General features: G+C 31.9%; 2 protein-coding genes across 2 annotated transcripts; both read left to right on the plus strand.

Annotated features, from left to right (window-relative positions):
- The first annotated feature begins 360 nt into the window (after positions 1-360).
- On the plus strand, positions 361-5,750 carry Lhfpl (LHFPL tetraspan subfamily member 5 protein). Its single transcript, XM_017901988.1, has 6 exons — positions 361-436; positions 1,806-2,029; positions 2,124-2,318; positions 4,553-4,640; positions 4,902-5,056; positions 5,518-5,750. The coding sequence occupies exons 2-6, from the start codon at positions 1,813-1,815 to the stop codon at positions 5,748-5,750; spliced, it is 888 nt and encodes a 295-aa protein (XP_017757477.1). The 5' UTR covers positions 361-436; positions 1,806-1,812.
- An 862-nt stretch (positions 5,751-6,612) lies between these two features.
- Positions 6,613-8,281, plus strand: LOC108548909 (cilia- and flagella-associated protein 36). The gene is made up of 5 exons (XM_017902046.1): positions 6,613-6,721; positions 6,946-7,121; positions 7,200-7,390; positions 7,488-7,845; positions 7,914-8,281. The coding sequence occupies exons 1-5, from the start codon at positions 6,613-6,615 to the stop codon at positions 8,175-8,177; spliced, it is 1,098 nt and encodes a 365-aa protein (XP_017757535.1). The 3' UTR covers positions 8,178-8,281.
- Positions 8,282-12,730: the final 4,449 nt, after the last annotated feature.

The following is a 12,730-nucleotide window of genomic DNA, read 5'->3' on the forward strand; positions in this document are numbered from 1 at the left end:
CCTCAGTTCACCTGAACAGCCATCTTGAACTACACGCCGCGTTATCATAGCTTGTCCTCCTTAAAACGTATTTTCCATTTGTTGAGGTGATCAGCCGCGTCGACTTATAGCTAGCAACGGCTATGTGAGCCAATGCAACGGGTTGACTCTAGTATCTCGTAGTCATTTCCTCTGTCCTTGTTAATTCTATCTTTTTACGTGATCCTGTTCGCGTATGAAAGGAGTTTATTCTTCTCAAATAAATATTTCAGTTAATTTCCTTCCGGTCTATACGGGATAAATTTACTTCTTCACCTACTGTTTAGTGTACTCAAGAGAAGTGAAGGTTCCTCCGGGAATAGAATTCAGTGAACTGGTGAAGTTAGATGATTGTTAATTCGAAACAGATGTCTTCCGAAGTGCCTTGAGCGGTGTCTATCGAAGGTGAGAGGAGAAGGTACGTCGAAGATTAAATTAATCGAATTTAAAAGAATGTTTACGAGTTTAGTAGTGTATAAATTCAATACCTTTTATAATATAATTAAACCTGTCTTAATTTTTGGGGGTTTCACAAGTACTAAGATTCTTCGTGTTTTTTAAATATATAATGCAATATATTGCATTATTATTTTTATGTATCAGCATTTATTATTCTCATTTATGTATAAACCTTATTCGGAATTTTTAATTTCGTAACTCTCGATCGAGGCCAATGAGCTGGTTTCGATTTTAAATTCGTACGCGATCCAAAATGCGCGCCTCATTCTGTGCGCTGTTTACAAACTGGTGCATCAATTAGTGTATTCTACCCACGCTCTTACAATATACAGAAGTGTTGATATTCGAATTCGGTTTATAACTCACGAAGAAAAAATAACTCCTCGGTCTTTTCTTCGTAAGGGAAAGAATATGGTTAACACGAGTCGCATTCTGTTCCATTCCGATCAATAGATCGATACAAGGAAAGTCTGGCTGCACCTTCCTAAACGGATCGGTGAATGTTCCAATGTAAATGTCACAAGCGGCACTAACTTGTTTTAATATAAGAACGAATACTGAACAAGAAACAGCATGATCGATGATACAGAAACGTTAAAGACGGCTAACTCATGAAGGAAGTATGGTTACTTTGAACGGTATAGCGCGTTCTTAAGATCATCGAATCTAAAAATACAAGATTTCCGAAACTGTAATTTGAGATATTTAGAAGAAGATAAAGCGTTCGAACGTCAGTATCGCACGATGTCAATTTGGTCTTTCTATTGCTGCATATTGTTGTCAATGGTTTACGAAAAGTTCAAATTCTTTTAGATATAATAATATATTCAACAGACTTTAATGATAGCAAATTAGTAGTAAATGGTATGTTAACAATCTAAATTAAAGGTGAAAATTATTCAAGTTCTTTTTCGTTCGACTCTTTAGCGTTAAATACCTAGAATTACAAATTGTAGACGATCCTGAGGCGGCGACTTCAACGGTATCACTTCAGCATTTATCGGGACCGTTGTGTAATACAATAATTTGCAAGCGCGCTATATCGTTCGAACCAACCATATGTGCTTCCGCCCTTATCGACCTTAAAGAAATCATCTTTACGATGATTATAACGACCTTTATGAAATGAATTAGGTAAATTTCAATTAGATTTCTGTTTAAGAATGTAGGTAGACTATTATTATAAATATTTATGATATTTTTATAGAAATTGAAAAATTTGTAAAACTGTCATTGGTAATCCTTGTCATTTATTTTCATGTCATATTTTGATAATTAAAAAATTTAAGTATTTTAGTAGAAAATAATCAATTATTGTATTTAACTAGTAACAACATGGGTTCGAAAATAGAGTATGTGGAATCCTCTCATATGTACGCAACGAATTACATTCGTAATTCGAAGGCGATCGGCGTTCTGTGGGGTATTTTTACTATATGCTACGCCATAATAGGAGTCGTAGCTTTTGTCACACCAGAATGGCTGGGAGACTTAGAACATGAGAATCCAGGGAGATTTGGCCTCTGGACAAGGTGTAGTTACGGTGGTAACGGTAAGTTGATTTTTTTTTTTCAATGTTAAGAGTCATTATCGCAATTTTTATTGAATTCGATTAATCAGTGGCGTCTATTCGTTTGACTTCTCAGGTGAATTGGGTGAAGAATGCATAGGCCGATTGGACGATCTATCGACAATCGCAAACATTCCCTTCAGAACAAGCACCATTCTAGTCGGCATTGCTGTCATAATCGCTCTATTGACGATTTGCGCAATGCTTCTGTTTTTTTTCTGCCAGAGTACAACTGTGTTCTACCTGTGCGCCTGGATGCAAGTGGTTTCAGGTAATTTTTGCTTCTGTTACTACTACTAATACTGTCACTGGTAGTATAATGTTATTGTTATTTCTTTTATTTTTATTTAATATTTACTCTTGATAATGCTGATATTATTATTACTATTATTATCGACGATGAAAATTGCGCTGTATGAATTATAGGTCTTCAAACTTGATTAACATTAAAATATTTGATGTTTTTTAGTAACAATTTTTTTTTTATGGACATACCAAATTATAATTGGTGGATTAGATATTAAACATTCTGCAAAATTTATTACAGATTTTTATGAAGCTTATGTAAAAGCATCATGGTGTTATCATATACTGTATTATTACAAATAATAGAATATATTATAAATAATACTTAATGCTAGTCAATAAATACTAGACATTGAGATTAACAGGTGAGCATGTATTGCATAATACGATATTAAAAAGAGCCGATGTTGATCGATATAATCAGGAATCACATTACGTGTCGTGGTAGAGAGGAACTCGAGCGTAATGAACGAGTTCGAAGGGAAGAAAAAATAATTGATCGAATGGAGATGTTTGAGTATCGTATTAGAAAGTAAATGCGACTGAGTTTTCTCGCGAGCTATTGTCATAATCATTCGCGTAATACCTTATCATCGTGACGCTGCTGAAAATGATGGCGATGCACCGGGTCAGGGGGTGATGCAATTGTTTTGCTTAGCACACCCTTCTGCTTACCACGAACTTTATTTGTCAACTAAATTTTATATATATCTCATCAGATTATAACACGTATGATTAGATTCAAATAAAATTGATTTTAAATTTAATAAAATGCAACTTAACATTTCTAATTAATTGAACAATATTAACTACACTAATTCGTCGAGTTAAATCTTGCATTAAAATACTTAGATTTTGCCATAGGCTAACGTGAATATTGTATACATAGAATTTTTATTAGCGATAAGGGTAACTCAAATCATTGCGATTATACACCAAACGACAGTTAATGGTTTTTATCGCGAATTGCGTTTTTCTACGAGTAGAAAGCGTTTCCTGTCCGCGAGACTATGCTTACGAAATACATAACACAACAATGCTATAATGAATGCTTGGTTATCTGTCACCGGGAAATGTGTCGTTGGAAAACACGAATTTAAGGAAAAAGAACTACTTTTTTATGAACTCTCTAGTAAAGATGTTTTAGATGAAAATATAGAATAGATTGTTATAACGTGGCTGATTGATCAAAGTATTTAACGTATTTAATAATAATTTTATATATATATTATTATTATTATTTAATATATCTTTTAGTATATTATAAATTGACAAAGAATATCTAGAAAATTCTTTATTATTTAATTTTATAACTATCTTCACAAAGAAATCGTATACTTCTTTTTTAAACATTTCTCGTTTTACAGATTTTATTTATCTTGATAAAAGGCATTGACAAATTATATCATATACGAGTAATCGACAGAAAGTGAAACCGGGATTAAGTTTTACGTAAGAATTGGAATTATAGATGAAAAGCTACAAATAGCATCATCGTTGATTGAAGGTATTACTAACAATCGTAGCTGGTTTATACGCCGATAGTGAAAGTCGGTGGTAGAAATGTGAATCAGCTTGAAGAGGAGGGAAACGTTTCACCCAGAAATTAACTGTACACTATAGTACATTACAGCGACTAGGAAATGGAAACTTTCCATGTAATACAATAGTCATAACTTCCGCTATAATTTCCATATCAATTTTAATCAACTATTTTTTCTTCGACATTTTTATAAAATATTTAAAGAATGTCAGCAGTGTTTATTAGCAATTTGAATTTTCCGTGTATTATTTAAAAATTATTATTATTTAAAGTTTTAGCAAAATTTGTTCATTATTCGATTTCAATTAATACATTTTCATATTAATTATTCTTTTGTTTCTTTTACTGCAAAGATTTGTTTTGTTTTATGGAAAGATGAACAACGCTGGAAAAGTAAGATTGTTGGCACCTTTCACTGTTGACCTCTAACACAACATTCGCAATAGGAGATAGTTCACTTAAATACCAGCCCTGTTATTTATGTTCCCATTCGACGAACTGTAGACTCGAGAACGATAACTTGAGTATAAGTTATGAATAACTTTAACGTTGTTTAGAAATCCGAATGCTTAAATTATGTCCGAGAGTAATAATCGCATTACTATTTTCTAATAAGAATAGTTATTCAAAAGATAATGTTCTTTCTTTTATTTCAGCGATATCCATGGCCATTGGAGTCTGTATTTACCCTCTGGGTTGGGATTCACCATTAATTCGAGCCGTTTGCGGTGCAGCTGCATCCAGGTATCAATTTAGACTTCTAACACATGATAATAACCGGCCAATTTCCAGTATTGCAATTTATTTTAATTATTCTATTTGGTAGAATAAATTGAAAATGGTACTTTCCTTAATTCTTTCGGTTATTATTTATCGGCTATTATATCGGAATTCTTAATTCCGCTTGGTTCTTTCGAGATAATAGTTAAGTATTTTATTGGTTACGTAACAAATAGTTTATTTCATTGGTTAAAAGTTCATGCATATCGTAATTTTATTTAACAGATACAATCCAGGAGCCTGCGCCGTTAGGTGGGCGATACCGTTAGCGGCGATAGCCGCTTTAGACGCTGCTACGTTAGCCGCGCTTGCTTTTATTCTGGCATCTAGGCACGTCAGGCTTCAACCGGAACCCTTTAACAACGGTTCCTTGTACAAAGGTAAAGATATTTTTAAAAGTATGAATTAAACGTCAGTTAAAATCTGTAAAAATGAAATAAGAAGCAAATTAGAGATTATAATCATTAACACTAGAATAACCAATTTGTAATATGTATCTAAATATAAGGTACATAAGTAATAATAATTAAAACTGCATGACGGAAATAAGTAAGTATTTTTATCTTAACAAAAGTCGATTTTGATCTTGTTAAAAGCAGCTGTATGTGTTCAGTAATTAGAAAAATAAAATAACTGTAATTAACCATTTTGGCTGGTATGGTTCTATGTTAATAAATTTATAAAATTTATGAAATGTGTGAAGAAATGAAATCTCTTTAAGCTACTATTTATGTCTTTTTTATATTATTGTTTATGCTTTTAATAATTTTTATGCACCTCCTATTCAACCAAAATCTCTTGAATGTAATCTTTTTACAAAATACTTTTTCTTTCATTTCAGGTGAAGTGAACCCAGGGTATGTAAATGAGGCGCAGAGTGTCGCTGGTTCTCGAAAATCCCTCTCCTTGCGACCGGTTCTTTTAGTCGCTCCACCAGAACAAGACCGCTATAGTGAGCTCTCGAGAGCAAAATCCCACTCGCATCACAGTCTTTATACACCAGCTCCGTCGCATCCAGCCCATACGATGTCGACGAATACCTTGAATCATTCTCAACATAATTTCCAATTGTAGATCTCTAAAGATCGGGACTATATCGTTGTATATAACTTATCGTACTATTACTAGTATTTTCTTTTTACTATTAATATTATTATAATTATAAACTGCAAGAACCGTGGAGAAACATTGTAAATAACATTAGAGAATTCCTTTCTTTTTATATTAATGTTTCTTTTTTTTCTTCTTTCTAATCGATTTTATACGTATTAGCAATCGCTGTTGTATCAAATCATGGAATTTCAAAAAGATCTTGTAGAAAATCGATAACGTCCAGTCGGATCGTAATACTTTTGTATTTTGTATATACCTTAACATAACTTTCAACGTTGTAAACTTTTTTCTCTTTGCAGTGTATATTCTAGATATGTAATTAAAGTTAGTTTACATGCACGCACGCACACACATTCGTTTGTCCTCTCATTTGTGACAAATAAGTGATATGTAATTGTCTACACAACGTTCAATATATTATTTTAGGAACTTACAAAAACTGATAAACTCTCTCTATCTGTTTCTTTTTTATTATAAACAAGTAACATAAGTTAGTTGTTTGACAGAACGGGAAGAATTTTACATAGTGAACAAGTTATGTATAATAAATAAAAACACCAGAATGAATCAGGCACGTTTGTCATTGGTGCTATATCTATGTAAAAATTGTATTCTTTAATAAAGAAAATCAAACGATGAACTGTACTAGGATATAGTTTCCGTTCATTCGCGCAAGTCTAAAGTAAAGTGTTTGCTCTATGGTAACTATGACTACACTTAAAATGAGACACCGATAATACGTATGCGTGTCGAAACTTCGTTGCGAAGAAATTCGAAAAAGATCGATTAGTCGTGCTAAAAGAATTCTCCGCGTCACATTAAAATGAACGACAAAGACGACAGCGCTTGGGTCTTTGACTCCTTGATTGGTTTTCTTCAGGGTCCCATTTGGTCTGCACCTCTGATCACTTTCATTGAAGAGAAGTCACTCAGTAAGTTGAAATATTTGCGCAACGAACCTTTTTATCTCATCTACAATCTTTGTTCTTCTTCTATGATCATTATTTGTAGACATGATACTCTTCTTTCTTTTAATACTAAATCCATGGAAGATTATAGGAAAGTTTATTCAAATACCATACCAAAACGAACCTTATGACTTCAAAAGTGTTATACTTTACTCAATATTTTTTTGTTTTTTCCCTTTTCTTCGCAGTATTCGAAGCGGACGTCGAAGAAAACGACGAGTATCAAAAGATATATCAGGAGTACAAAAATCTGGTGGACTTATTGCTTGGCTGTTTCATGGAAGACATGGGGATCACTCCGGAGCAATTCGAGTACGCTTGTACCGTGAACAAGTACACAAAAATGCCTATACAATTTCAGCAAGTGAGAAATCGTTGAGACTATTCTTAAACACAAGGCAAAGAAACGTACAAGTTATCTTGGTTTTGGTACTTGGTTTAGAACTTGTTTCAGCAAATATGGGCAGCAAATGAGTACGAGATATTCAAGAGAATGATGATACAGAAAAATCTGGAGCTTCAGCTGCAGGCTTTGAATATGATCGAGCAGAAGTATGGTCTCACTCCTGCATCCTTGATGTATGAAACAGATGTATTGAATAATGATCCTTTAGTCATGGAAGAAATTATTCAGTAAGTCTTATTAGTTAATCATATTTATATACTAGAACAAATCAAATATTTGAGTCTGTGATTCATATACAATTAACTAAAAAAAAAAAAATTATAGAAAACACGTGTTAGAGAACGACCCTGAAGATCAGGATATATCATCAGAAACTTCATTCATCAAAGAACACGAACGCTTGACAGCTAAATACAATAGCGAAAAAGCTTTGTTGGTAGAAGCCCTAAAAGCATCACAGGAGGAACAAACTTCAGAAAAGGACATGCACTTATTCTCAAAAGAAGAAATTGCAGAGAAAGAAAGAAGAGAAATAGAAGGCGACGAAGAAGAAGAAGGAGAAGAAGAAGGAGAAGAAGAAGAGGAAGAAGAGAAGCAAGAAGAAAGGAAGAAAGAAAATATCTCCAAAGCGGGCCCTTTTGTTTCTATGCCCACGGATGAATCAAAATCAGAGGAACAAAATGTATTAATTAAATTCCTTATATAGGAGCAATTAAGTCCAATTAGCTAAGCTATTTGTTAATATTTTAGGTATCAGAAGAAGACATAATAAAGAGGCAGACTTATCTAAAGGCTAGGCGCGATAAATTGGTAGCTTTGAAGAAAGAAGCAAGAAGTCAACGACTGGAAATGAATTCGACCAGGCCAAGTTCCGCGAGGACAGTAGCGGAAGCGACGATCAAAGGGGAGCAAGAACTAAATTTATCAGAACCTCTGGAACCGTCTATACTGCAAGTACGCAAAGCACTCGCGGCTCGCCTTCAAGCCGAGGTGGTGCGTAAGCAAACGAACTAATAATAACGATTCTCCAACATGAAAGAGATCGGGACGGCAATGTTTCATCTGAATAAAATGGTAAAGATATTTTTTCGAAAAGTTTCATACAGAGTTACATCAGCCTCTTTTTGTAGATATTATGTTAGAATAAAGATAGCGATATACGTTAGTTTGTAAGAACGTAACGTTTACACACTTTTAATCAAGTAAAGTAAACAGTCCAAATAATAAAGTGATATACGAGACAAACAAGTATGCCTAAAAAAAAATATGTGTAAGTCATATTTTTCTTATACAGTTCCAAGTATTCACCGTGTCAATATTTTCTTCTTTGTTTAAATAAGTCTGATTTAGTAAATATATATACATACATACATACATATATATATATTTACCTATATAAGTGTATTTCCGTTTGTGAATACTGATAAAATTATAAACAGTTTTTTAAGGTCACTTGCATTATTTTCTCTCAGTCATTCGATGCATTTCGCATGATCAATTTTGCAAATTGGAACATGAAAAAAATAAAAAAAAAAGGATAGAATATTTTATAATAATTTGTATAAATATTTAAAGGTATTCGAGCGATATAATTAGAAAGCAGAAAGAAAATAATATTTCCTACTTTTGTAAATATTTAATGCTTCACAGACGGAAATTTCCATTTGTAATTCTTTCAATTGGTTTTCTTATTTTTTATATACAGTTAATTTTTTCTTCTTTTTTTTTAATGCAATTGCATTTCTCGTTTAATTGATGCAAAGAGAAGAGAATGCAAAGTCGATGTAAAAGTCGTGTAACACACAACTCGTAAAAAATGTTTTCAGAAAAAATGAGTATAAATACACTGAAAAATCTGTTTTACATATAATTACCTAATAGCATAAATTGTATAAATCACAATTAGACAAGTAGAACTGAAAATTAACGTTAATTACATTCGTACAAAGAAGTATCCTTCTTTTTTTTTATCCTTGCGATTAAATATACCGAGGTAAGTCATGACTCTGTTCATCAATCAGTCCTTCTAATTTTAGATTTTATTTAATTAAATATTTTTCGCATTTCTACAACATACTTCTATTCTGTGTAACACACAATTGTCATTCTCACCTTTTTCCTTTTTAGCTGTCCAATTATAAAAAGTAAAATGATTTCGTGGCAAAATACGAGTACCCAACAATTTACATAATAATATAATAACGTAAATTCTGCATACATCTGCAAAACAAACATAAACCCAATTTTATGTATGGAATATACGATATTTATTAAATCAAAGATTTTCTCAAAAAATATATATATTAAAACACTTGGTCAATCAAAACTGGAAAAAATTAAAACTTTCCATCACTCGCTTTCCACCACGAATTCGAAATTTAGTTCATGTCATATTTGACTCGTGTAATTAATTATCGTTCATACTTCGCTAAAGTAAAATGCAAAATATCTTTTACTGACTTTCCATTTAGCTATTATCATATCACACATAAATAAAAATTGTTATTTTATTTCTTTATCTTTACTCTTAATTCACAAGATTCATGTTTTTAATTATTTACGAATAGCTTCTCATATAAAAAGGTGCCTCTCTTATGTGTGTGCGCACACACCCATATATATATATAATTAGAGAATTTATATATATAAATAATTAAAACGTATTATATTATTAACACGTGATATTATACAATGTGTGCAATTATCTTCTCTTTCAGTTTTAAATCACGTAATACCGTATGATGTTACATCACTGTATATCAGCTACAAAATTTCTTGATTTCCAGCGTCACTGATTTCACGTAAAATGATAAGCTTCTTTTTAAATTGAAAAAAATACTGAAAAAATATTTACTATTTTCGACAATCACATTAAACGGGGCTGGCGATTGAAATACAATGTTAAAAGTCGATTTTGTTTCTTCTGATTAAGAGAGAGTCGGTTTTATGAAATTTTAAATCAATCGTGAAAGCGAAATACGGGAAAAAGCGATTAACACGTTAGCCACCAATATCATATATGTACATGTATGTAACACATCGATTCTCCTTTAAAGCACGGCGTCACACATGTGACAGTGATAACTGTAAATAATGCGTATAAGTGAGAATCTGCAGTATATTGTGCAAATGTATAAAAAACAAAATATGATCTATAATGGACGTTTTTATCCTTCCCAACATGGTAGTGAACGTGTTAAATCGTGCACTTTAAACGAAGAGAAAGTTGAAAGACGGAGAAAAAAAGAATAAACTGAATTTCTTTTTCCCTGATCTTCGAGTACTCGTGTTTCTCTAAGAAACATAATATAAGCTTAAAGCTCGTACTCCTATTTAATTTCGTTTTTGGTTACATATGTATGCATCAAAATCCCAATGATAGAGTAAAATGAATATTAATAAAATATAAATAAAAAGATAGCAGTAATAAAAGTGACACATGACAATGAACAAGTCTGAAATACTATATGTAAATGTATATGTATACATATGAGCGTACGTGTGGGCATGAAATTTAGCTTAAATAGCATTTACAGCCGCACTGTTTATTCTAGTATCACTTTGATATCGATTCAATTTTTTCAGCGTTCTTTCCTTTATAATCCCCGTTCAAACACTTCCAATACAAGTTCTTTGTATTCCTTAAACTTTTTATCATTTTCTTTGTCCCTGGTTATTATAGAATAAATCATGAATATTATGTAAAACACATAAAGAATAGCATTACTCGATATCCTCTTAATTAATTAATTGTTAGCTCTTATTACACACACACACTCTCTTTCCCCCTCCTCTGACACTTTTTCTCCTTCTCTCTCTTGCACACTTTCCCTCTTTTTCTTATTTCGTGGTCAGTCCAAGTTACGCTTCTTTTTCTTTTCATTTCTTTTTTCCTCTTATGTACAAGTATATCCCTCAGCTCCAGCGAATTTGCCTACTTTGATATTCACAGGTTTTTTCGTTAAGGTTTCGTGACTGAATTAACTTCTAAAATTCTTTCTTTAGTATCATAAGTTAATATATATGCATATGTGTAGATAGATGCTACATGTATATGTAGTATTTCCGAAAAATGTCCAATACATATACAATTCTAAAGCAGTCTTAAAACTCTGTTCAGGGTTGTGGGCAGATGACGTGAAAAATTTATACATTAGCTTATAATACTTCTACTCCTTTCTGCTTGAGTTAACTTAATCAGGATATGGAGGCACATATTTTTGAAATGATATTAAATGAAAAAAAGAGGAAAACAAGCATTCTAAAGAAACTCAGTCGATGCAAATTGAAAGGAAGTTAGTTCAGACTCTTATACCAGCTTTCTCGGTTGTGTATCAGTAGTTTAAAAATTACGTAGACACTCTTATCTGGAGCTGATGTAGACCAATGAACTTCCATTTCGATCTTAATATAACATGAACTCGTTAAAAATAATCATTTGCTATGCATCATCTACATGGTTTCCATTTGGATTGACGCTTGCCTTTGAAATTTGAGTACTTCACTGTTATGTTTTCTTTTCCTTTATTATCGATTACGGAAAAAAGGAAACGTTTACGTCAAATTGAAAATAATTTAGACAAAACTAGACAATCCTATAAAATGTTACATCTAATGGAATTTCGCAAGGATAAATTTGAACAGATATACTTAATATTTCTCATTTTATATCTTTTCTTTACAAAGTACAATGATATTAAGCTTCTATTCTTACCAATATTAGTTATGAATAATGTATACGAATAAGATAGTATATATTTAATGCTCAAGATTGCAAGACACTTTCACATATACTTTTTTTTTTTACATCGAGGAGTGAATTGCGGACATGAAGTGCAAACTGGTAAATATACACAAATCAAATATGTTTATTGTACAATTTCTACTACTTACATTGACAACCGAAAAGCTCGTTCAAAGAACCTTAAATGGGAACTGAATTTGTAAAGGAATCGCATTTTCTCTGCTTTACCCACGAATGGTTGTTTTACAATCGTTACAAATATACATATATATACAAACTAAATACTATTTCCGTTAAATTGGATAAAGTTTCATGATGTCTGACCCCCTTTAAGGACAGGTCTTAATTGCCCATCACACGAATAAGAAAATTTATGGATGGCAAAACAAAACACTCAGTTGTTTTTGTGCGGTACATCATGTACTTTTACATGTGATTTTTTCTTTACATAATAAGTTTTTTCTTAATAGATGTAAATATGACGTACAGTCACAATTTCAATTATTACATGAATCTAAGCATACGCTTAGAAATTCTGTACTTGTAAGAACCACTAGGCCTGGCTAGAGTTTCTTAGCCTATTCGTGAAATAATTTCTCCTAGTACATGGGGTACTTCCAGACAACGTGGAATGGACTATTTCTTGTTAAAATCTTATTATTTTTAACACTTATGTGGTCATACAATATTATGCCACCATTTTATCATCATATGTCTTATTTAAAGAAAGTTCTTTCTTCCTTCATATCGCATTGGTTCATCTGTTTTTTTTTTTTTATATTTTTTTTATTTTTTTTTTTTTTTTTTTCTATTTTCATTTTTT

This window comes from Eufriesea mexicana, unplaced genomic scaffold (assembly GCF_001483705.2).
Source record: "Eufriesea mexicana isolate 0111107269 unplaced genomic scaffold, ASM148370v2 scaffold1653, whole genome shotgun sequence".
Lineage (NCBI taxonomy): Eukaryota > Metazoa > Arthropoda > Insecta > Hymenoptera > Apidae > Eufriesea > Eufriesea mexicana.

Bases quoted from the DNA above. Each gene is read 5' to 3' on its own strand.
- Lhfpl (XM_017901988.1), top strand. From the start codon at position 1,813: ATGGGTTCGAAAATAGAGTATGTGGAATCCTCTCATATGTACGCAACG. The intron at 2,319-4,552 runs GTAATTTTTGCT...CTTTTATTTCAG, and splicing joins CTGGATGCAAGTGGTTTCAG to CGATATCCATGGCCATTGGA. The intron at 4,641-4,901 runs GTATCAATTTAG...TTTATTTAACAG, and splicing joins TGCGGTGCAGCTGCATCCAG to ATACAATCCAGGAGCCTGCG.
- LOC108548909 (XM_017902046.1), top strand. From the start codon at position 6,613: ATGAACGACAAAGACGACAGCGCTTGGGTCTTTGACTCCTTGATTGGT. The intron at 6,722-6,945 runs GTAAGTTGAAAT...TTTTCTTCGCAG, and splicing joins CATTGAAGAGAAGTCACTCA to TATTCGAAGCGGACGTCGAA. The intron at 7,846-7,913 runs GTATTAATTAAA...TTAATATTTTAG, and splicing joins CAAAATCAGAGGAACAAAAT to GTATCAGAAGAAGACATAAT.